This window comes from Anguilla rostrata, chromosome 3, assembly GCF_018555375.3.
Source record: "Anguilla rostrata isolate EN2019 chromosome 3, ASM1855537v3, whole genome shotgun sequence".
NCBI classification, from domain to species: domain Eukaryota; kingdom Metazoa; phylum Chordata; class Actinopteri; order Anguilliformes; family Anguillidae; genus Anguilla; species Anguilla rostrata.
The window spans coordinates 62,657,720-62,683,232 of NC_057935.1; the positions used below are offsets into that span (position 1 = coordinate 62,657,720).

The window sequence follows — 25,513 nt, forward strand, 5'->3', positions numbered from 1 at the left end:
GTGACTACATATCACATGTAGGTCATGTTAATGTTAAAATACGTATGTATAAAGCCAGTTCAAATTGCAGTGATAAAATACTAGCATACCATACAACATTGTGATGCCTTTCAATCCCTATGAGAATTTCCATGGAAAAAGCTTTCATTGCACATTTCTGGTTTTCAAATGAAGCCCTTATTGTCAAAAGATGTATTAACACAGACAGACAACGCTGATTTACCTGTGTAGGGAAACAAGGAAATAATACTGTAATTCCTTGCAAGTAAATTTTCTGCACACAGAAAATATGCTGGATGTGCAGTACTGGCTTTTTTATGTTTTTACTCTATATGCATGCATATATTTTTGTATATTGTGATGGAATTGTGGTGGATCCAAACCAACTTGTTCAGAAGAATGTAGAGATATTTGTCTTTCCGGTCACTGACCCGTGTGGCATCCCAGATTTCTGAGAGCTGTATTTGCCCCAACTTTAATGAATAACTTTAACAGGCGTTAACTTTTATCACGTCACGCACACACACACACGCAAACACACACACACACACACACACACTGGTCTTTGGATCACAGATAAGCATCTTTATTTAATCCCTGGTCCTTTTCGGTTTGGTCACAATGGCAGGGCTGTGCCTGTAAGTCCATGGGTAAAGCAAGACTATTCAGGCTTACGTATTTGAAAAACTCAAATCACCCAAAGCGATTGATTTGAAAGTAGATTGTTTCCCAAAAATTTCAAACACCACCATGCATATTTGTGAGGACTCATGGGCAATTTCCTACATTTGAGAGGTCATAATGAAAGTACACAGCACTTACTCCAGTGCTGTGAAAACATGTCAAGGAGGAAGTCAAGGAAGCTCCCTGAGCAAATAACTGAATTTCACTTTCGCTACAGAGCGACGTCTGGACTGAGCCAGTTACCATCCAGATCTGGCAATCTTGCCGGGCAACGAACAGTTGACCACAATGTCATCAAGGGAGGGAGGGTGTCATCAGGCAGGTCACCTCTCGTGTCTGGGATGCAGTCCTCCGGCACAATAACTGCAGCAGTTCACGCTGTTCCAAAGCTGCAGCAATGGGTTTGGGCCTATATTTTCAATAAGGCACTCAAGAAAAAAAAAAAAAAAAACTGAGGAGAAAAATTGGAAATAAACAACAACAAAGGAAATAATTCCAGGATGAGTTGCAACCATAATTCATGCCAAGGAGCCTGTGTAAATAAGGAGTGGCTTAGGACAGAGATAGCCTGAGTAATGTTGATTTCTTAATCAGTGTTAAAGATGGAAGTGAGGTCTAGAGAAAGGAGGCACTGGCAACAAAGCAAAAAAGGTCAAATTTTGTTTGGCCCCTCCAAAGGCAGTGGTGTTGAGTGAAACCAAATACAGGAAGCTCATTCAGAGTGGGAAGTTGAGGAACTCAACAGAGGTCAGTTTTTTTTCACTTTCGATTCCACTGACCGTGTGTGTGTGTGTGTGGGTTTGTGTGCTATCTGATAGTCATAAAAAAATTGTCATAGTCTGTCAGAAACAGTCATAAGACTCATGTGCCTGCTTATCATATAACTCGGAATCAGGCATAAGATAAACTTTAAAGGCAATATTAAATTGTACAATAGAACATGTTTACTTGTGTGTTAGATCCTGAGGGCTATCTCAGCTCTTTCAAAAGATGTGAAAACAAATGAGCACACAGACCAGTAATAGGTTGAGCATCTGTATCTTCACTAAACAGGAACTTCTGCTGAATTCAAATTGCACCTGATGTCTTTCACAGAATAGTGTGGTTGAGATGAATGAGTCATTGGAGGTTGTGTAAATAGAAAAACACTTGACTGTTTTTTGTGGAAAAACCACAACGTTTCCCGACACACCATACAAAAATTTTTTTTACTTTCACTGAATATCTTATGTGTTCTCAGACTGATAAACATCTCAGTCAGTATCATGGTAAAGGGTGGGTTGGCTACCCCACTTTTGATTTTAATGTCAGCAATTTTTGTGATTATCAGACTACCAAGGGTTTGTTTTACATTGGTTAAAAAAGGTAGCACAGGTAAGAAACTATCAACTCAAATTGAGATTTACTACAAAAAAGAATGCAACACACCCTTCCCCCAAACACAGGACTGAGAGGAGTTCTCAGTGGATATTCTCAGGTCTGTGTCAGTGGTGCCAGTTTCCTCAGATCAGTCTCACATGTAATGAGAACTTCTGTGCAAGGTTCCTGCTTGGTCCATCCTGACCCTGCTGTCCTGGGTTGAAAGACTCCAGGAAGGCACAGATGCTGCAGCAGGACACTGTGTGGACCCCGTTGCTGTCTTGGCTTGTCCTGGGACCACCCCCCCCCCCCCCCTCTTCAATCCCAAATCCTGGGCAGGTTCTCCAGAATCCTCCTGCGGTGAGAAGGGTTGGTCACTCCAGCTGCCTGGAGGTCTTCTTCAGTGATCCCACTGCAGAGAATGAAAGGATCAGTCACCAGTCCCCTCGCCCACAAACCCATATGCAGGGATGGACATAATATGCTAAAACTGAGTTTTATACAAACACAAAAACCTCCTAAATGAATACATCTACAAGCTACAGCCAATGTGGGGGTGTAGGTTGCTTTTCAAGTGGAATGCAATAAACCATACAATGTTTCACTTGTTCTACTGCCCACATCTGCCCATATATGGACAAGAACTGGATCAAATATGCATTTTAAATGAGTTAACTGTTACTGGGAAAATATAAAAACACTTCAGTAGATATCTGGCAATTTTCAACAATGCATCTCAGTAACCTCTTGTTCACAGCATTTGGCCATTGTGGCTCAAGATAAGATGATAAGACACAGCGGAAAAATTGCGGGGGGGGCGGGTAGCCATTTGAGGTGTGAATCTGCGTGTGTGTATGTGTGAGTGTGTGCGTGAGTGTGGTTGTGTATGTGTGTGTGTGTGCGCGAGTGTGGTTGGGTGTGTGTGTGCGTGTGCGAGTGTGGGTGTGTATGTGTGCCTGTGTCAACAGGGGTGGCATGGAAAACACCACGCTGGCATACTTTCATCCTCATAGGATCTAGTACCTTGTTTGATTACTTGATTCTTGATACTTGATACAGGCACTATGTTGCATATTCTGGGTAAGGCCATACAGGAATTAAACAGAAGCCAGAGTGTCACTGCTGACTTAATTTAATTGGATTAACTGTTGTTTGATCTAGTGTGTCCACATAGTTGCTCACAAGCATTCCCATAATAGCCAAACCTGTCAGGCCCAAAAACATCTGAAAAGACTTAATATTTAATGTCACCACAATTCTCACTAGGAGAGAGGGTTAATTATTCTGATTTTATTCTGATTATATTTATTTTGTGGCAAGTGTTCCTTTTACAATTATATACAAAAATGTAGGAAGAGGCAAAACACAAGTTTAAACGTGCCGTTAATCTGTATATAGGCATGTAAAATGAGGACACATTGTTGGCCTAAAGCGGTACCCCTGTCAGTACCCTCTCCCTACCTGAAGTAATCCAGGTCGTCCCAGCCGCTGAGGCTGAGCCCCAGAGTGTAGCGCTGCAGACCCAGGGTGCATAGGAGCTCTCGCACTGTCTCTGGGGCCCCGTGCAGTACCGACACCTGCAGACAGGGGGGCGGTGATGACAAGAGCACAGTTTCATATCTGTCAGATGCCAAGGAGAATACAGGCAACTCCCCAAATAAAGGAAACGGCAACTATAGTATGTATCCCTCTTTGTGACTGCCGGCTCATGCCCTTGATCGATTTGAGGTGAAGTGATTCAGAGATTTGAATCCGTTTTGCCTTGAATCTCAAACCAATGTCAGAACACTGCCTTAGAGGAGTGTGGGGTTTCCACCTCAGCTTCCCCTTGATTATAATGTCTTTCCCGCAGACCTCCATGACAGCATCACCTCAGCCACTCTTCTGCGCTCTTCCTCCTGAAGCATCAGTAAGTTCATGAATCTCTGAAGCCTCCTGCTGAACATTCTCCAACACCCTCCCCTTACTGGGTGCCTGAAACCTCTTTTTCTAGCTGTGGTAGCCAAAATAATGGGTCTCACCGGACCTGTCCAGCATTTTATACACAACCATGAGACATGCTGGGATGCTAATTGTTGAATAAACAAAGGGACCACATGTTTGTTGAAGCACCTGAAGTATTTTTCTTCATTTTGGCAGTAACCTGTATGTTTAGTTTGATTTCCACCTGTCTTCAGAGTTATACTTTATATTATATCTACTAGCTTGACTCTACAAATAACTACTAGAATGACTGTACTGATAATAAAAAATGAAACATTTTTCTACTTGTCTTGACAAAGATTCGTCTGTGACTAAATCAATTTTCTAGGTGTAGCCATGTTCTTGTACTTAACTGTCTGGATAAATGTAATCAGCCAACAGATGTTGCCAACAAAATGTTTATCACCTGTTCTAAAATCGGTAAGAAAATAACCTCATTTAGCTACCTTGTCTGAGAGATGACTTTTATTGTTAGATCACCATGATTCATTTCTTACCTCTTTCTCCCAGCAGTAAGCCCTCTCCGTTGTGACAGCCAGATCATACCCCAGGTCTCTCTGTCGGCTAATCACATTCTGGCGGCCGGATAATTTCCTGTCCACAGGCAGGAAGTCCACCTCACTGAGGGACTTGGCAATTTGCAGGGCGGTGAGGGAGTTGTCCCCTGGAGGTCCCACCTGCGATGGCTCCAGCAGCCAGGGGTTCACTGGCTCGCAATGGGGCACCCTGGTGGACACGTAGGGGTAGAGGGGGGGTCCCTTGCGGACAGAGAGGGGCCGGTCTTGGTGTATTCTGGGACGGTCCTTCCTGGAGGTCTCCTTGTACAACCGGGCAGTCTCACGGGCGAGGACAGGGGGGTTCTGGTACACGCTCCTCTGGTCTCTGTGGGCATCCCTGCAGGGGGCCCGCTCCCTGGACTGGAGGCTGCTGTTTGGGGACCCCCCTGGGGAGTGGATCATGGGGGGTTTGTCCTGAGCTGGAAAGAGCTGGTAGGAGGATCCGGGCTGGGGTTGAGGTTGAGGGTGGGGATGGCGCTCATTGGAAGAGTGAAACTGGGGGAGGCACCCCGGGATCTCGATCTCCGTGAAGTCGGACCGGCGGGGGGCCTTGGCGTCCTGACCCCGGCCCAACAGCCGGGGCAGCTGCAGGACAGAGTCCTTGGCCCAGACCACCGAGGGGTCCCGCCGAGGGGCTGGGGCCTCCTGTGCCCTGCGCAGGACAGGCACGCCCTCGAAAATGAAGTAGGCAGGGTTGGTGTAGCTGCTGGGAGCTGATGTAGGAGGCGGAGCCACTGCGACACTAGAACAGATAGACAGCATGATGGAGGAAACACACATACACACACACGCACACACACGCATGCACACACGCATGTACAAACACACACACGCACACCCACGCATGCACACAGACATACACACAAACACACACACACATCCAAAATGACGCATGTGAATGATTTTATAAAATCCGTTTAATTTTTGTGAATATGTTGTCTGTGACCCACCCCTTATCAAAATTAATCTTTTTCTATAATATATTTCCAATATGGCACTGAAACATAAATATATTTATTTTCACCAGTCAGAATGACCTGAGGAAGCATATTAAGCCTCACCGTGCAGTGGGTGCTCGTGTCGTCGGGGGTGACAAATGGGCTTTCACAGAGGCCTTCTCTTCTTTTTCGAAGCAAAACCATTCTGCACCAGAAAGAAGGCATTCAATCGACCTTTAACGTGATGCCATCATTTGCAAGGAACAGTACATTTCGCAGGCAACATTAAGCAGCTTCACCGGAATTCTGCAGCTTTGCAGCATGCTGTAAGTCATGTAACTGTTTGTCCTTAAGCGTGGAGTGAGGGTGATACCTCAAGCTTCACCTATGGGCCAAAAAGACCGTTTCCTGAATGACACAGGATGCATCTGCCCGCGGTCAATCACAGGGGAACTGAAAGAGGAAGCAAGGGGCAGGAATAGGACCCCGGGGAAAAGATAGAAGAGGAGGGATGGAGGGAGAGAGGAGACAGAGAGAGGAGAGAGCAGCGAAGGGGAAGAGGACGTGCAGAAAGTAAAAGGAAGAGCTGACGCACCGTAGGTCTTCTCCCGGGTGCGGCGGCGATCCCTGGGCACGTGCACCCGCACACGGCCCCGGATGGAGCCCATCTCCTCCCCGCGGTGAGTCAGGAACGTCTCAAACTGCTCCGCCGCGTTGCCAATGAGAGAGCGCAGCGCTACACAGCACTCCCCTGCAGGGGGCGAGAGAGAGCACAGGCTGAGGACCGCTGTCAAACGAAAAGGGCCCAAATAAGTGTTCACTTCAGAGCCATAACCCAGTGATTACATACCCAACAAACACGGTCACAACAGGGAAAAGAAAGCATGCGAAACAAGATTGCTTTCAACCAAACATTATTTTAATGGAAGCAGAGCAAGAGGAAGAGGTGAGACTGAACACACACCATATGACTCAAACCCGTCACATGACTTGATGGACAACAGCAGGTGCTGGTCCTGTAGACACTCCAAGTCTGAGACGATGGGGATGAGCTGAGGGAGGGAGAAAGAGAGAGAGATCAAAAGAAATAGAAATTAGAAAGAAAGTTTAAGGGATTTGCCCCACTGGCTCAAATTTAGACTCTGTGGCTATTAAACAACATTTGAAATCTACCTGCACACTTTATGACAAATTTAGAGCTAACTTAATAATGGTGGCTAGTTTTGAGTGTGTGGATGGCGGGGTTAAGTGTTCCTCACCTTCGGCATCTGCTTGGAGGACCAGCCCAGCTTCAGGAACCCTGGCACCTCACAGCTTTGTGAGTCATTCTCACTGGAACGCCGGAACTCTGTGCAGGCGCAGAACAGTGCATTTGGCCAGTGGCTCATGACATACATGGAAGTCTTTTCCCAAAGCCCTGAGTATATGAATGAATGACTGAACGAATGAATTAACAAATGACTGAATGAAGGAATTCATTCCATAACAATGCCTTCAAAGCAGTATGAGTGAAACTCAATGAAGAACTTGGCTTTGCTGGATGTCTTCACAATCGCCTCAATGCCCTCCAACTCGATCCAGGCCTTCTCCGCGCTCGACCCTGGGTCTGTGTTAGAGAAAACAGGTGTGACAGACATGAACATGGAAAGTAGGTCTCGAGATGCACTGCTTCTAGAACATTGTTGTATGTTTATTTACATCAATTCATTACTTGAGCAGATGTAGTTATGACCAATCTTGTCTTTGTTTCATGCTACAGGTCTGTTAATGAAGTCAGGTATATAAACATCTCACTTAACAGTGTATAACCAGGTATACACATGAGGACAAAGAAATACATATTGCGCAAGTTCCTAGGAAATATTCTTTGCATGTCGGTGAACATGGGATTGAAATGAAGTATACAACCATTTTTGCATGGTGGATGTCATGTGTCTAATTTTTGCTTTGACTGTATATATAATAATGTGTTAAAGTTTGAAAACAGGATACATTATTTCACACTTCAAAAACAAACATACAAATTGTGGTTGTGTGAGGTTCACACTAATCAGGGGTGCAAACATGAATTCTATCACTTAACCAAAGTGGTTGGCTGAATCAACTAAGATATTCTGTGACCTGTTAGGAACGGACACAATAGATCTTCAGAAAAACATCTTTCTAGCTAAATACTTGATGAGCACAGCTGTGGATGGGTTGAGGTCATGAAAAGATCCAAGCCACATTACAAATCCCTTGAACTCACCTGTCTTGGAAATAAACTGTGATGTCACCCCAACTTGGAATGTTGCAAAGACAGGTGAGTGGTCACTGGTTATGATGTCATCAGTGCAGCCTGAGGGAACACAAGATCATCTAAATGAGCCATAAAAATGAAGATTATTAACACCTCACATAGTGACTTGATTAACATTATTTTAATTTATACTGAATTACGCTGCACCACACAAAGAGGGGAAAGGGGAACTGTGTCTATGCTACAGAACTGAACAAATTATTGCACAACTCGTGACTTCCTCAATTCTTCTGAGGTCATTCTTTTTCTTCCACTAGCCATAATTATCATAAATTCACACTATTATTGGAAGCCAGAAAGCTGTGCAACACAGTTCTAATTCAAAAGATGCAGGAAAGAAAAGGCTAGGATGGTATATATTTATAAAAGTGTACTATATTACTGGAACAAACAAATCTGAGATTTGGCTTACAGATAGACCACATATATATATATATATATATATATATTTTTTTTTTTTTTTTTTTTTTGGGGGGGGGTGGGTGGCGGGGTGTATGTGGTTAGAAATAAATTCCACAGACCAGGCTGCAGAAGCTGATAACCGCAATCTACGTGCAGTGCTGAATGTATTCCACCTTCTGTTTTAAAGATACGTTTCACTTGAAGCGACTGTGACATCTTCATGTCTCCCCAGCGTCCATTCCATACACGTTAGGTCTCTCTGGATAGGTCTGTCAAATGCACAAATGGCACTTATACCCACCGTAAGAGGTGCAGTGGATGTGGGTCTGTGGGTAGGACTTCCACAGCACGCGGTCACACCACGACGGCACATTCACCCTCACCTGGAGACAGACAAGGGGCCGTGTCACTTGGGAGGTGTTGTGACAGGGGAGATGTTTAGGGCTGGGGGAGGAAGGGGGGGTAAAGCAGACTAAGGAAGAATTGCTTTTATAAGTTTGCTTTGCCTAAACTATTGAATCCTATTCTGTAAATTGCTCACAATCAGAATAATTGCTAAATGTAAATGCCTTAAGATACTGGTAAATCTGTTTTTTTGGGGTTTTTTTTTTAGTTTTTTTAAAATAAAATATAAAAAATACAATAAAACTTTTAGATCCCTGATATTTTTCAGTGCAAAAATGCTTTATGTTACTGACTGAAAGGTAAAATCATTTCCTTAAAATTGTCAATATGTCACTGGTGCGCAGAGGGTTAAAGTGCATCAAAAAAACTGCTTTGATCCAGGTCTGGGGCCTAATGCAGTGCTGAACACTAATTCAGGACTTCATTAGGGTCATGAAGTGACATGCCATCGCATCTCTGACACATGCTACCCTTCATCTTGGGGGAAAAGAAAAACAAACACTGATTATATCTCCTCTTACACATGCCTTCTACATATGAGGCCATTCCTCACCCTATTTTTAGATCTCGTGACAGCTGCACTCTTAGACCCCCCACACCCTACCTAAAGCCCACTGACTCCACTGCAGATGATGTGGCTGCGTGTCAGCATGGGAACAGGGGTGAGTGAAGCACTTATTTTTAGAGGTGAAGAATGCAGAGGTGGATTGCAACCACCAGGCCTCCCATGCCTGTCACACAGCTAAAACCTCATAAGCTCATACCTTCACCTAGCTGTGTTGGACAATGGGCCTCATTCACGAAACATGCGTACGATCACATTTGACAGTAAACAGTGCGTATGAACGTTTCCAAGAACATTACAGCATGCATCATTTTTTTCTTAATTGTATTTGTTCATTTCTCTTTCCTTATGCTAATCACATGAACAGGATTGCGCATAAATTTAACAAATAGTCAGCATTCATCATCTCATAATCCTAGGATACGCATAAAAACAGGTCTGCACACGTGTCATGAATTTCATATTGTTTTTTCATAGGAACATTTTTAAGAACAAAAGTAAGAATAATTTTTTTGTTCTGTCAATGAGGCCCAGTTCCAAAACAAGAAAGCATGTAAGCTATTTACAACCTTGCCCTTTGCCCAGTCTCACCCCCTCCCACCGCCCGACACACTCACAAATATAAGTCCTGAATTCCAAACTAAAACTGAGTCATCCACATTTCAAACTCTAATTTTAACTGGAACAACAAAATGTAACATTCTAAGACCATTGTGAAGTTCAAGGGACATCTAGGAATCCAGACGAATGTGTACTTTGGGAATGTCTGTCTCTCCAGAAATGTTGTGGGAACCGAAAATAGTTATCTTAGAGAAGTAGTCTTACCCCTGTGGTTTTGTACTTCTGCCAGAGGTAGCAGTCTCTGGAACCTCGCTCGTAGCGATAGGTTGGTGGAAACAAGATCTGCTCTTCATCTGCGCCGAGAGAACACACAGAGGGATCAGCGAGGAGCCGAAAGAAAAATCAGAGAGCAGGATAAGCACACTGGACAGGGGCGAACAACTCCGGATCTGGAGAGCCACAGAGTCTTCTGGTGTTTTTTTTGTTTTTGGTTTTTTTCCACAACCAAAACCAGCAGACTTCTAACAGGCGATGTTTGGGAATAACGGCCACGGCAGAGCCGTGTTTGGCTGGAGCTCTGTGGGGCAGGCGCTCCCGCCCCAGGTCCCTGCCCGGTCCATGGCTGCATTCCGCCCTAGAGAAAGGACAATGGCGGGACAGGCTGAAGCCCTCACTCACTGAAGTTAAGGAAGGCCTTCCTCTTGTGGCGCTCGCGGGTCAGCTGGTCCGCGCACATCAGGTCACTGAACTCCCTCTTGGAGACATGTCTCAGAATGTCCTGCGGGGGGCAGCAGTGAGGTGAGCAGCACAAGAGCGAAGGGGAATTTTTACGGGGGTTTGTGCTTGTGAAACTGTGGTTCAACAACAGTCTGCTCCGTGTTTCTTTAGAAAAACCAGACCACAGAGACGTTTGGACCACATAAATAAAGCGATGGAGGCCAGTTACTGGGGACATTGCTTCTTTGTTGACTCGGGCACAATGCAGGCAATCCAATTTTGACGGGATTGTGATTTAGTTGAGAAATAAGTTAGGAACTGATGCCACAATTGTTCAGCTGATTGCTTTTACATTGTAAGCCTGACGTACCTGCACGTCCAGGTCCAGCCTGTAGTTGAGATCTCCGCACCAGAAGAGGTGGGTGAAGCGCAGGCTGATGTCGAAGGCGCTCAGCTGCCTGTCTCCCAGGGAAAGCAGCCGCAGGATGTCCTGGAAGTTCTGGTTCCGCCTGAGAAGATGCACGGAGCCGGGCTTAATGCGCATACTTTTGCAAAGACACGTTTCCCAAGCAAACACGGTTAGAAACCCCCTCCTGCGCTGGTCATATGGACACGCACACAAAACGCAAACACATTTATATAGGCAGATACAGACAGGAGCAGGAGCACACATGTGCACATAAACACATGCTCTCAGCGATGCACACTAACATACACACACACACACATATATACACGCACGCACACACACACACACACACACACACACACACACACACACACACAATAATTTGGTCTGATCCAGACTGTCAACTATCAGCCTTTTGGAATCTTAGCTGCCCTTGAACACCCAGAAACTACACAAGAGCTAAATGTGTAATCAGTGCGCTGCGCATACCTGAGAATTTTCTCACTGCCAGAGGTCAGATGGCAGTTGACAAAGCCGAAAGAGGTACCATTGAACAGGAAAGAGACCCCCACAGCCCCCTTGTTTCCTGTAACCATGGAAATAGAGGTTTGAACAGAGTGATTTTCTTCAGAGCCCCATTGTAGCATTCCCTTACCACAGCATCTGATGTATTTGGCAATAGGCCAAGCGTAAATTTACACTTCATCTCCAGACAGGAAGGGCAGAAGCGGGCGACCTAGCTAGCCGCCGCGGGTCGTACCCAGAGTGTTCGCCAGGCCAGTCTTGACGTTCGCCACGTTCACATGGCTGATACGGCTCTCGTGCTCCGGCTTCACAAACACAGCCAGCCTGATGTTCCACAGTGACTGGAGCGCCACCTGCAGGACACAAATGCACACTGCAGCTTTGGAGAATCGACTAACTGTAAATCCCTGACGCTGGGGCCTATGTGACTACAGAGCATTCTGTACTGCAGAATGTACCAACACAGCAGAAGTTGATAAGATTCATTTATTTCCGGTATTTTCACGCCGCCACTGACCAGTTTGAAGTCGATGTGCGTGACGCTGCGGAGCGTGGCCTTGATTTGCTCCGCCCACTCCCTCTCCCCCTGCGTGCTCTCCTGAGTGCCCAGGGCGTACACGTCGTGCGGGAGCGCCGCCACTGTTTCGTCCAGGACGCGGCCGAGGCCCTGGCAGGTCACCCAGGACTGCAGGCTGCGGGGTGGCGGGGATCCACCTGTCCCAAAAATGGGGGGGGGGGGCATGGGGAGGTGAGGACCATGCTGCACTCTCTGCTTGAGTCAACACAGCCATATCCATGCATGGCATTTGCTCTGCAACTACAAGCAGTTACATGCTGATTGTTGTTCATGGGCATACAATAATTAATAAGCTGATGGGTGTATATTTGTTAGCAGAGATGGTTGATCCAATGCAATGCCATTTCCTGGAGATCTACCATGCTGTAGGTTTTCATTTCAACTATAATTTGGCACACCTAACTCTACTAATAAGCATCTCAAACAAAGATCTGCAGCTGTTGAATAAGGTGTGCTTTGTTAGGTTTGGAGTGAAAACATACAGGGTAGATCTCCAGAAACAGGATTGGGCAGCCCTGCTGCAGTGTGTTTGTTTTCATAAGAATTGACCTCTGAGAACAAAGTCCCTCTACTTTTTTCCAATAAACTACAAAGAGCTTTTTGAGTAACTGATGGCAGTGTTTGAAAAATACAGAGTGGCTGAATTGTCTGATATCTGAAATCAGGGCAGAGGTGGAAAGTCCAGAGCTAAGAAAATAAAAATCTTAGAAAATAATGTATTTCTTCCACTTACGATCTCAGCCGGCTAATTTCACTAATTAGTTCAGCCAAATCAAAGTGATTGGAACAAAAATCTGGGGAGGACTTTTACATTCTGAACCTGGATTTACCACCTCTGCACAGAGGAGCAAGGGACTGTAGAGGCTGGGAATACAGGAGGAGGGAGACTGGAGCAACACAGGGCTGAGGTACCCATGTTCCAGCTGCCCACGAATACGGAGATGAGATCCGGTTCGCTCAGCTTGGAGTGCCGGGTCTTCATTAGCTGGAGCAGCAGGCAGAAGGCGTCCCGCTTCTGAAGCAGAGGAGAGGAGCGCGCTCAGTACACAAACACAACCTGCTGAGGAGAAGGAGCCTGGCAGCGGCCCTCTGTCATCACAGGGATGGAGCTCTTTTATGAAGACCGCAGCAGAGAGGGGGGGCGGGGATTTGGACCGAATGTAACGGCGTTGGGGTGACACCCCCACCTCCCCCAGCACTCACCCGCGTGCTCTCGAACAGCAGCTCCCGTGGGACGTTTCTGTGACTGTCCACAATCATTCGCAGCCTTGCTGGACTGCTCTGAAACTTCACCAGCTGTAGAACTGACAGCACACACACGCGAGCGCGCACACACACACACACACACACACACACACACACGCGAGCGCACACACACACACACACGCGAGCGCGCACACACACACACACACACACACACACACGCGAGCGCGCGCACACACACACACACACACACGCGAGCGCGCACACACACACACACAAATGCAAACACACACAGAGACACAAGCAAAACAAGCACAAAGTTAGTTGGAGTGAAACATAAAGACCTTGAGCTATACAGTCATTTAATTTATGCTCATTAATGTTCATATAAAATTCTTTGTCAAGATGATTATAAAAATTGCCCTCACTCCTGTCTTGTGACAGAGTTTCCACACCGAAAGCCCCAGATTTTTTGTCAAACAGCAAAACTCCGTTGTCAACATCCACTGACACGGTCTGTCTGCCATAATGGACAATCTTCACCTGGATACACACACACACACACACACAGACATACACACACACACACACATATGCATGTATGTGCCCACACAGACACACACACACACACACAAGTGAGAATGAGAGGGGAAAATATTAGTCATTTTGGATTTTATCAAGCCTGCAGTCACAGAGAAAAGAGCTATTTGAATTACCCACAACCCCAAAAGCTGTCCTACATATGTGGTTTGCCATCAACAGAAGCACAGAATGCATGTATATTAGTGTGTGCACATCACCCTTTCATGTTAGCTATTATTGGCAATATATTACTTCAGGGGCACAACTGAAGCTTCACACTTGTCTTCACATTTCTAGACTACGAAGAACATGAACAGATTTGGCTGAATTAGCCTGCTACTGTAATAGTAATAACCATATAGACAGTGTATGTGTAACAAGCAGGAGAACGTATCTGGAAGTGTATTCACCTGAAAGGAATGGACAGGCACGGGCCTCGCAGAAGTCTTCACTGCAGGGGTGGGCTCAGGGGGCGGAGCCGGCTGTGCTGCCAGATTGTGATTGGCCACAGCGTCCTGCAGAGCCTTCAGCACCTGCAGAGCACAGCCATATGTTTAATTCAGCAAATGGCCACAGAAGGACTGTGAATTAAGCAGCAGATAAATAATAATATGTCTATTCATGCTGAACAGGTGCACACTGTAATCAATATGGGTTCATTTTGTAACAATGGCAATGGAGTTTCTCCTGAACATAAGACCTGGGGCCTGCATAATTCATAAACCGGTTGTCATCCACTGCAGGCACTCTACATATAACAGCCATTGGGAAGCAGTCAAAAGCCCTCATCCAATTCTACAACTGGGGTCTGAGGTTGTTGCTCCAAAGGACGGAGTGTAGCACAGTGGGTAAGGAACTGGGCTTGTAACCGAAAGGTCGCAGGTTCGATTCCCGGGTAGGACACTGCCGTTGTACCCTTGAGCAAGGTACTTAACCTGCGTTGCTTCAGTATATATCCAACTGTATAAAATGGATACAATGTAAATGCTATGTAAAAGTTGTGTAAGTCGCTCTGGATAAGAGCGTCTGCTAAATGCCTGTAATGTAATGTAATGCATCTAAAATTGGTGTTCAGGATCAGGCTTTTGTTTTAGCCCAGTACACGAACGCCCTGTAAATACTGGCTTTGCTGGAGTCAACCCCTCCTGTAAAAGATAAAACCTTTTGGCAAGTCTAAGTTCAGGTGCCCGCAGTGCAGGGCTATGATGGGCCTGAGCCAGCAATGCTGTGTGATGGGTGAATGATGGCGGAGAGGGTGAAGGGGCAGGAGCATTGCAGTGGCGTGAGCACGTACCCTCTTCTCCAGGGAGGACAGCAGGCTACACAGGGCTGAGATCTTACACACCAGACTCTCCATATCCACCTCCGTCCCCTTCCCCATGCTCTGCACGGCAGAGAGAAGGAGAGAATCGTGAGAACTTACAGAGTCAAGAGCTGATCAGCTTGTTTCCTTCCATGCTCTCTGCTTACTAACAACAAGTGGTTTTGGTTAGTGAACAGAGTTGCAGCTTATTAAAATGAAAACATTTGAGGAAGAAAAAAAGATTTAAAATCGTGGGAAATCAGAGTAAAAATGAACCTTTAATGGATTCACCTTCAAGCATGTGCCACTCCGTGTGGGTATGTTGCTGCAAATGAATATTATTGTAGCAATCTCAATGTCAGAGTTTGACCATTTATTTGCAGCAATACGCCCACACGGAGTGATATATGCTTTGCAGTAGGCCACACACTAGAGGGCGCACAGTTTACATGTTTGTAATTATTCTTTCAGGCCAAGAGTCCCTGGGTTTTTCACTCAAATTTCTGACAGATTATTCCAAGCCAATAAACCACAGGTATGCATGATATTTAGGCACCCCATGCACTCAGAAGTCATCCTGCAAAAAAAACTCTTTCCACATTTTCATCTTAATAGGAAACATTTCCATTGCAATGGCTGTGTAAGGATCAAACTATTAGGGAGCTGTTTAGCTTAGTTCATTAGTATGAATTTACAATAGTTCCAAGGATGTTTTGGAAGGTCAATGATACAAGAACAATTCTGGAAAGAAATGTGCGTTACAGACTGCCTCCTCTTGTGGAATTGTATACTCTCGCCACAGGCACACCAGAAAAATTAAACCTTGCACAAGGTACATTCATTGGTCATGGTACACATGCAGTTGTTTTAATACATGTTTTAAAAACAATTTATTTCCATATTTGAACAAATGAATGGTTAGATATTATGAAGGGGTAGGCTCACAGAAAATGCATTGGCTCACTGAGTGAGTCATGGGCTTGGAATGGTCAGGGAGCCACTGTTCCATGTGTAGATACAGAAAGTGTGCTGTAGGAACAGACAGATTTGTGTATTCCAAAACTCACGTGCATGTGAGAGTCCGCCATTGTTTTACAAGACAACCATAAGACACAGTGGGTAGAAATTGCGCCTATAGGCAACTCGTATACAACAACCAATCAGAGTTCATGCTGTATCTGCGCACAATTGAAATATGTAAATGTAACTGTAAAACTCCACAAACTCTAACAGTTGAATTGAACATTTTTTTGTGAATCCCTGTTGCTGGCTTTCTGTATAATAAATGCTTCCTGATTTTAAACACTAACTTCGGATCTGCTTCTACCTGGAACGACGGTCACTATTGTTCTTGGCAACATTTCTGGTTACCAACACATGCAACATACTGACAACGAGAATCTCCAAAAAAGAGGTGGTAGAACAGCAGCCTGAGAGTGAGCAGGCATCAGGGACACACCTGCGTCTTAAGACTGGTCAAGGGACAGGCAGGATGGTCAAACACTTTGGCCAGAGTCTCCAGGCTGGACAAGGTCAGGTCAATCTCACTGCCGAGAAAACAAAACCACTTAAACACTCTGCACACACTAGGACGTAACCAAATTTTCTTAACGTTTGTGATAATTCTTTGAAAACTTTATATTCTCTTGTCAGAGGTTCGCTACTTGTGTAAAAGCATATTTACAGGTAGATGAGGCAAAGACGTGCGGTAACAATATTTCCCTTAAAAATTACAATTGTATTGCAGTAGCAAAAACTCCTATAAGCTGCCTGTGCAGACCCCCCAAAGACAGTGGCCAGTGTGCAGCACTGAGAGTTGAGCAACAGTTAACTGTACAAACTCTGTCAGGCAGTGTGCCTAGACATACCCGTTGACACCCATTGACAGTTTCACCAGGCTTTAAGACAAAATGGCGCCCAGATGGCACCATTGACAGTTAAATTAGAGTACCTGTGCAGACTCTCGCAGGCAGTGCCCAGAGTGCGCTGCAGGTTGCGCAGTCCCGTCCCTCCTTTGCGCAGGCCCTCCAGGTCCTGGGGAAGCTCACTGCGCAGGTATTCGCTCAGCAGTCCTACCAGCTCATTGGCCATGCTGCAAAAAAAAACACATCATGTGACCACCCAGAAAACATTACATTACATTACATTACATTCTAGAGAAAACCAAACAAGGCTCTTAAACATGGGGAAAGTTGTGAAAGTATTGTGTTCTCATGATCACGTCAGGGAGCATGCGTGTCTTTAAAACACTTCTCTGTAGAAAAATTATGAGTGATTTGACCGATGTTCTTGGAAAGTTGGGGTAGGAATTGTGATGTAACAGAAACGCCTAAAAAACATTGCTACATAATTATTATTCGCAACAATTTTACTGCTGTAAAATAACTTTAGTGCTAACTGCATAGAGTGTGCCTGCATGAAACTTAGTGTGGCTTTAGCAACTGTCATGCACCATGAGTATCCAACCAAGTGCTCATAACTCAAATATACACGTGCTAACCACTTGACATTGTGTCTATTACAGTGGAAGAAGACAGAAACATCCTGAACAAGTGGCTCCCCTTTAGCGGCTTCAGCATGTTGACGTTTGCTTCTAAATTGGAACCTCAGATGGACACTGGACCAGGTGACCTCTCTCCAATGGCATCTGATTATGCAGCTGGTCTAGATTGGTCATTTCCACTACATAAATGAGCCATCAAAGTCAAAGATATGTTTAAATCCCTTGTACGCAGCAGACCTGGGTCAAATATTTTATTTGAAATACTTTTGTACAGAAAAGTATTTTTCTAAGGATTACTTAATAAGGTATATCTACCTTCACAAATATTCGGAACAAAATTTCATTCTTTCATTCAAGTGCATGTTTTGGATAATAACATGTTCTGTTGAACGTGCTTAGGGATCTGCAGGACTCTTTTTCCTTTTTTATTGGCATCCCATTTGATCCAGGTTTTGTACACAGTAGTACATGAAAAATTGCATACCAGCTTTGTTCTGTGTGTGTGTGTGTCATAAATAAGGGTGTGTTCGGCATATGAACCTGGGTACAGTGATCTCCTGCAGCCTCTGGAGGAGGAGTAGATGGAGGCCGGGGGTCACAGAAGTTCCTTGGGGGGGCACCGTGTTGGCTGGGGGTGGGCCGGGACCAGACGTCCACGTCACACCAGGCTTCTCATCATCTGTAGAGAGGACAGATAAAATTCAATTGGTGAGTACTTACAAACTGGCCTTCGCTGGCCTGAACTAGCATTCAACTTTAGCTTTTAGCTATGCAATAGTTCACATTTCATATTTTGGAATTTATGTTGAAAATTGAAAATGGTCCCAGGCAAATAAATTAAACAAAGTCATATCAAGTTAAAGCAAAGCTATAAGGACTGGAAATCAGGCCAGGGTCAAATACATTATTTGAAACTTCAACCCAAAATTTCACTTTAACCCTATGGACACCAGTAAAATTCCTACAGATTATTAACCATTGAAAAATAACAATTTTCAATAACATTCAGGACAAAATTATTATTTGATTTTGTTTGTTTAAAGTAAACATTATTCTAGTGCTGTAGCTCTAGCATCTGAAATGACATTTATAGTGCAAAATGGCGCTGTTTATTCCAGGGGTCAGGTATGTCCTCCCACCTCACCTGAGCTCTCGTCCCCGGGTTCAGTCTCCCGTCCCACAGGGTAAAGCAGGGGTGTGACCAGCCCCTTGTGTGGCTGCTGGTACCCCAACACCAGGTCCCCAAGTGTGCGGAAACAGTTGGTTTGTACCCCCTGGGATGTCTAAGTGTAACAGTAAAAATGATCATGAAACATTACCAAAGAAGTCAAAAAATACCAGAGAAATACAAAAAAAATGCATTAAACCTCATTTACCTCCATTAAGTCTCCAACTAAAACAGACACAGAAACCCAGGAACAAGACAGCGCCTCTGTCTCGAAATTTGTGGAAGCCTACATTTAAGATACCTTAAATCACAACTAACCAATCACTAACCAATTAAACAAGTACCACAACCAACATTTTCCACTAATGAAACACATGTACTTGTACTGTCTGAATGTTGTTTTAAGAGAGCTTTGTATTACAATGCATTTTCAGAGGGACAAGCAATGGTTGTGAAAAGAAAGAAAGAGGTATTCCCAGGACTGTTGCCATGGCAATTTGCTGACCATACGCTGGAATTTGAGACAGGGAGTTATTACTAGACTATTCAGGATTAACCAGTACAACTTAAGAGAGAACCAGATAAAGACATCACATTTAAAACAGAGGACTTTTAAACTAAATTTGTCTACCGGTTTGGGCTCGTGACAAATGTGCCCATTTCAGAATTGTAGCTGTACTATTACATTACACTGCATTTAATTACATTACATTTAAACAGTGCCTGTCAGCCTGCTTTGTACACCCAGGGTGGAGGCTGGGCCCCCTGGGACACCCTGTCCGAAACAGAAACCACCGGGGCCGTGCCTCTGTCGGCTCTCCCAGGGGTAATGCAGGCGGGACACGCACAGGCAGCCTGGCAGAACCGCGCCCCAGCTGGGCTCTCAGGCGGTGATGTCACCGCCGCCCACATCCTGGAGGCTGCCGCTTGGCTGCAGTGAGTCAGAGTTCCAGCGCTTTCTGCAGGGCTGCTCGCCTGCTGTACCAGCCAGCCGTGGATGCGTACACATACAGATAGACATGCACAAGCACATACACATGCACAAACACACATACACAAACACACATGCATGCACGCGTACAGACGCGCACATACACACACACACACACACACACATACATATGCATAGACACACGCACACGTAAGTATGCATGTGTACACACACACAAGCATGCGCACATGTATGCATGCATACACACACACACACACACACTCGCAGGCAAACACAAGCACACATAGACCAACATATATGCTCACACGCATGCAGACATATGCATGCACACATGCGCATGAGCACACACACACATATGCTTATACACACATGCGTACACACACATGCCCACACACACACACATTCGCACACACATACACATGCATACAAATGCACAAGCATGTACACACACATGTTCACACACACATAAAAATATGGACATACACAATACGGTGCTCATGTGCACCTAAGACGTACAGGATGACTACCACAAAACAGCCTGTTTTCCTGGGTCTGTATGAGAATCACATTCTCTTTTTTACTACAGAAACACAGTAACGCTTTCTGGCAGGGACAAATTGAGTTTGTTGCCAAGGAATCTTAAAATAAAAGAAGCATTTGTTCATAATGAAAGGGGGAACGAAAATGATAGATGATTGCAAAGGAAGAAAGAAAGAGAGGACAGGAAACAGATTGGAAGCATGGTTTTAACCTTCACCATGCAAATGTTCTGATAATAACATCAGTGTTCCATTACTAGAAGGTATCATGCACCACTGCGTAGTTCATAAGAAATTGCACCAAGAAAAAGCTACTCTCTGGCAGCCCAAGAAAACAAACTAAAATACACCCTACAAACTTTTAGTAGCTAATGAGCATCTTTTCTCGTCTGATAGAAAGGTTTTTAAAGGCACCATATATGGTCTTCAAAGTCTGTTGAGACAGGCCCAATTTTCATTGTGTTCTGTGGCCTGGACTGTAAGACCTCTTGCTCAGATGTGCGTACACACACAAACCAGAGGAATGCACATGCTGGTTTGTGGGCAGTGCTTTTCATGTTTGTGTTATTGTGTTTTTTTCCCTTGCCGTCCATAATTAGGACCAGGCGTCGTGGCTCCTTAAAGGGACAGGACCCAAAGATCAGCATATCACTGTCAAACACATGGACACGCACACACAAACACACACACACACACGCACACAAACACACACATACACAAATGTATGCACAAATACACGTGTCCTCACAACCGCGCAAAAGCAGGAGTGCACAGTTCTCCTGGACTCATAGCACTCACGGCACACTCTGCGTGCCCCAGCCCACACATCATAGTAGCCTCTTTCTCCAGCCAAGTGAGTGGGGTGCACAGGAATCTACGTGAGCCACACAATCTTTCCTCTGTGCCGCTGAGGTCATTGTAGAAACATGCAGCTACATGACCAAACGGCAGAGGCAGCATCAAAATAAAAACCCATGCTTCTCCCTCAGCACCGTCAACTGTACACAGCCTGGACACCCAAAGGTTTCCTGTTTGTGTCTGAAAGGAAAACACTACACACTCAATCTTCTAGTGAGCTTTTGGTTTGTCTGGGTTGTATTTATCACTTGGTCCTGTTCACATTTTATAGTTTTTATTTGTTTGATCTTGTTCTTGTGTATCCTTTTAGTATTTTTCATATACTGTATATAATGTTTTTGGTCAACCACTTTGGGCTGGTAAAGAATGGTATGAAAGGTACTAACAACTGAGGTGTCGTGGCTACAAGAGCTGGCTTTGGTTTGTCTTTAATTCTAAACTTTAAAACGGCCGGTGTCTGATTCATTTTCAACTCTGAGACTGGATAGTAAAACAGGCAGGTCAGGAGTACGGATGGAAAGTACCGAAACAGGGCCAGTGCCGCCACTCACCTGGACCGCCAGCAGGCCCTCTGGGTCCGGGAGAATGCGGTAAGTGTGAACATGCCGCTGGAACCTGCGAACGAGAGAGAGCCGCCCTTATTGCCACCTTCCAAACTGCACACCACAAACACGACCGCTCTTACCACTGAACCACATGCTACGCTACAGATCACCTACTTTCTGACCTAATTACACACAGTCTGAATCTGGGGACAATTTAACTTAAATATGTAAGTTGCTAAGTAAAAGCTGTGTAAGTCTGCTAAATGCCTGTAATGTAAATTAAAATGGACTGGGCCCTAAGCTTCAGGTCAGTGTGACTTTTTTTTTTGTCACAGCTTAAAACGTATTCACGGTCTTTCAGAAAATTAAAATGCTTCCTCCCTTTACAGTCATTGATCCTCAGACAATAATGCTTTGCTTTCGGATTGAACTTTAGTCCGTTTTGTTCCTGGACTCAAATACCCAAGTACTTCCCTGTAAGGTAATCAAGCTGATGGAGTGTGTTACTTTTAACAGTACTGATCAATTTACTCAGCCAAAGCATAAAGCACACTATATGAATACAGGGATAAAGAGCCATTGAAGTTAATACATCAAGATCAGCAGTCTATTGCCACTCAGCAATTACGTAACTACAGGTGGCAACCACCCCTAACACCTGGTCAGGTGTGGTGTCTTTGTGCCACCCAGGGAACTATACAAGGGTTTGTGCATCAGATACCTTCATTTATTTCCTGAAGTGTTATTTTGTCAGAGAAGACCAGAATACCCACAATACCTCATGCTTCGTCTGTAGCAGTGCATCATGGGAGGCTCTTTTCATTTTTTGCATGAGAAAAACAAGCAGGGGAGAAGGAAAGGGGCGCTGGAGCTGGAGGGATCAGCTTTCAGGAATGCATCTGGCGCGGGGCCGCGGTGGAGAAGGAGCTCGGCCACCAGAGCAGAGCAGAGCAGAGCTGAGCTCCCAGCTCCAGAGCCAGAGGAGAGAGGCCTGGCCTGGGAGGGAGGCCACCAGAGCAGAGCAGAGCTGAGCTCCCAGCTCCAGAGCCAGAGGAGGGAGAGGAGAGGGAGGAGAGGGAGGAGAGAGGCCTGGCCCGGGAGGGAGGCCTTGTGCCTCCTGCCTCTGCCACTCTGGTCCAGTCCGCCCAGACCAGCCTCTGTTCTGCCTGCCTCCTCCGCTCAATCTGCTGCTGAACTGCGCTACTGAAATTAGGCCCAGTCAAAACCCCGTCAGGGGCTGATGGAGCTCACAGACATCGGGAGTTATATTTGATGGGATGTCTGCTACATCAATTTGCGAAGCCTGTAATGGAAACTAGCATAAACTCGAATGATAAAAAAAACCCTGTTTCCCCGTCTATGTGCAAGGGTGGGGGGGGGGGCTGTGAGCAATGATTTTGGTGGTGAAAGTGCAGCTTGTGATGGAAGACAAGGGTGGCAGCGCCATAAACAAAAATTCAGTGGGGACTATGACCTGCCAGTGGGCATTCTACGCAATAATATGCCACCAGAAAATCCTTTTACCAACTGAAGCTTGTTGCAGTTAAGAACCAGAGAGGACAGAGTGACATGTGAGCGTATAGAATCGGGGGAGGCACACACATCTACAGGAGGACATGCAGATTTACCCTTTATGGCTTAAGATCACAAATATGTGGTTAGAATGCGCTTAACTGAACATTTCAATGCTGATGTAACAATGACTGCAATGGAATTCTAGAACACTGACTTTGCGAAAAACATTGAATAAAACCTACTCTTCAAAGGGTTAAAGGAGCTTTACTCACAGGAGACAGAGGGCATAGGCTCCGGGCACAGACTCGCTGTCCCTCACCAGGAAGCTCCCGTCCCTCCCCGCGCGGGCCAGCAGGTCCTCCGCGCACACGCGGCTGATGTCCCGGTGATACCAGGCGGCCGTCGCCATGGCGACGCCCTGCCTGGAGCGAGGGGGGGCACCTCCGAGGCGGGGGAGGAGGAAGACGGGGGAGAGGATCGTGGAGCCGGACAAGGGGGGATTCCGGGAAACGACGTAGTCCAGTCGGCAGGAGACGTGAAGGAAACGTGGTCGGGGCAGAGCAGGCGTAGGGGGGTTGCTGTGGAGACCTGTTTCATGGCACCTCCAGATGTTCAGGTCAGTCCTGGGAGGCGGGCAGGGTCGAGAGAGAGAGAGAGGCGTGGGGGGGGGTTTAATCCTTAACGCTGACACCTGTCAACGCCGGCCGCAGCTCTTCACCGGCGCGGCGTGGGCTCTTCAGCCACGCCTGCCATGGCGCTCGCGGGCAGGTCAGACGGCGAGCGGGTCACGCTCCATTCCGAGCGCCGAGCACGCCTCCCTCCCTCCCTCCCTCCGGCGTGGGTCCGCGGCCCGCGGGGTGCGTTCAGGCCCTGCGAGGACCGCGCGGCATTCCAGATGTTCCCGCGAGGGAGCCCGCGGCGAAGGAGACAGAGCGAGCGGCCGGGACGCGGCCTGGTCCCGATCCCCCGGCGCCCTCTCGCCACGGCAACAAAAGTTCCTGTTGTCCCCCCACCAAACAAAAAGGGCCCTTGTGCCCAAAGAAAACACGGAGGATTATTTTAAAAAAGGCGCGAGCCGAGACCGAGGCGGAACGCCTCTCTCCACGCGGCCGGCTCCGGAGACCGTGGCGGGAAGCGTGCGCCGAAAAAAGGAGCAGCGCCGCGCGCCTCAGAAACGGGTCAAAACTAAATGATTTCACCGTCCCTTCTCCTTATAAGGGCAGGGAACACCCCTCGACAACAGATCAGCTGATCGCTTAGCTTCCTCTGCAGATGTCCCACAGCCAGATCTCTCTCTCCCCCTCTCCCCTCCGCAACTGTCCCAAAACAGTTATCTGAGCGTTTCGCCTACCCAGAAGGGGAGCCAGCGGGGTCCCTGCCCTTCCCCCGAGCGCACGCTCCTCGCACCCCTTTCCCCCCCGGTCCCGAGGTCAGGAGTCCACGGCGTCTGGGGCGGAACGTCGCTGACGAGCGCGAAGCAGACGGAGGAAGCGGCTCTCCGCTCCAGATGACATGCAGCAAGAAGAAAAGAGAGAGAGAGAGAGAGAGAGAGAGGGAGGGCGAGAGAGACACAGAGAGAGAGTGAGACAGACAGAGAGAGTGAGTAAGGGGGAGGAAGAGAAAAAGGAAAAAGGAAAGAAAAAAAACAGACGCGTCGAGACTGTGAATTCCTCTGAGTGGCTTCACTTTGTCACTGGTGTGCGAAACTTTCCCGGACTGCGGCCTCCGACCCAGGCACTCCACCCCCCTCTTACCCCCCCTCCTCCCCACCTCCTTGATTCCAAAACAGAAAACACAGCCACGGGACCCAGGTAGGCAGAGGAGGGTCTCTCTGTTCCTCCCTTGTTTTCTGTCTTCTATTCTGTCTACAATTATTTTTCTGCTGTGCTAGCTAGTTCTTTTTCTCCTCCCTCTCTTGCTTTTTCATACTCTGCAATTCTCTCTCTCTCTCTCTCTCTCTCTCTCTCTCTCTCTCTTGCACTCTCGTACTCTCTCTCTCATAGTGCCTGGGAAGCGGAGCTGTTTCCTCCATATGGATATGATCATCCCTCGGTTTTTATGTCTCATTTTTGCCATTTGCTGCCCTCAATGCACCCCCCCCCCCCAAACCCCCCCAGCCCCCCGAAAACACAAACACTCACACACTTAGCTCAGCACTGCTTGCCTCACAAGCAGCTAGATCAGTCTTGGATTAATTACAACAAGAATCAGCAAAAAATAAACTGCGTACACACCACCTCCTTCAACCACCAAACTCATCCACACACCCCCCCCCCTTCCCCCCTTAAGTTGTTTCTTACAGGAAGTCAGGGGCTGTGCTCAGACCCCCTCTCCTGACGCCCACTGTTCCCTCTGCTCTGTTGT

At 46.4% G+C, this 25,513-nt stretch overlaps 1 protein-coding gene across 1 annotated transcript; it reads right to left on the minus strand.

The window, feature by feature from the left end:
* Window positions 1-564: 564 nt before the first annotated feature.
* On the minus strand, window positions 565-24,885 carry inppl1b (inositol polyphosphate phosphatase-like 1b). The gene is made up of 27 exons (XM_064329196.1): window positions 23,422-24,885; window positions 21,641-21,704; window positions 18,717-18,855; window positions 18,113-18,251; window positions 17,021-17,161; window positions 16,529-16,616; window positions 15,061-15,150; window positions 14,177-14,299; window positions 13,613-13,727; window positions 13,185-13,285; window positions 12,894-12,996; window positions 11,922-12,118; window positions 11,640-11,757; window positions 11,369-11,465; window positions 10,841-10,979; window positions 10,432-10,531; window positions 10,018-10,106; window positions 8,524-8,605; window positions 7,770-7,859; window positions 7,014-7,127; window positions 6,781-6,869; window positions 6,486-6,573; window positions 6,117-6,272; window positions 5,645-5,726; window positions 4,524-5,325; window positions 3,505-3,620; window positions 565-2,455 (listed from the first exon to the last, which is right to left on the minus strand). Exons 1-27 carry the CDS (start codon window positions 23,556-23,558, stop codon window positions 2,362-2,364), a joined length of 3,693 nt encoding a protein of 1,230 aa, XP_064185266.1. The 5' UTR covers window positions 23,559-24,885; the 3' UTR covers window positions 565-2,361.
* Window positions 24,886-25,513: the final 628 nt, after the last annotated feature.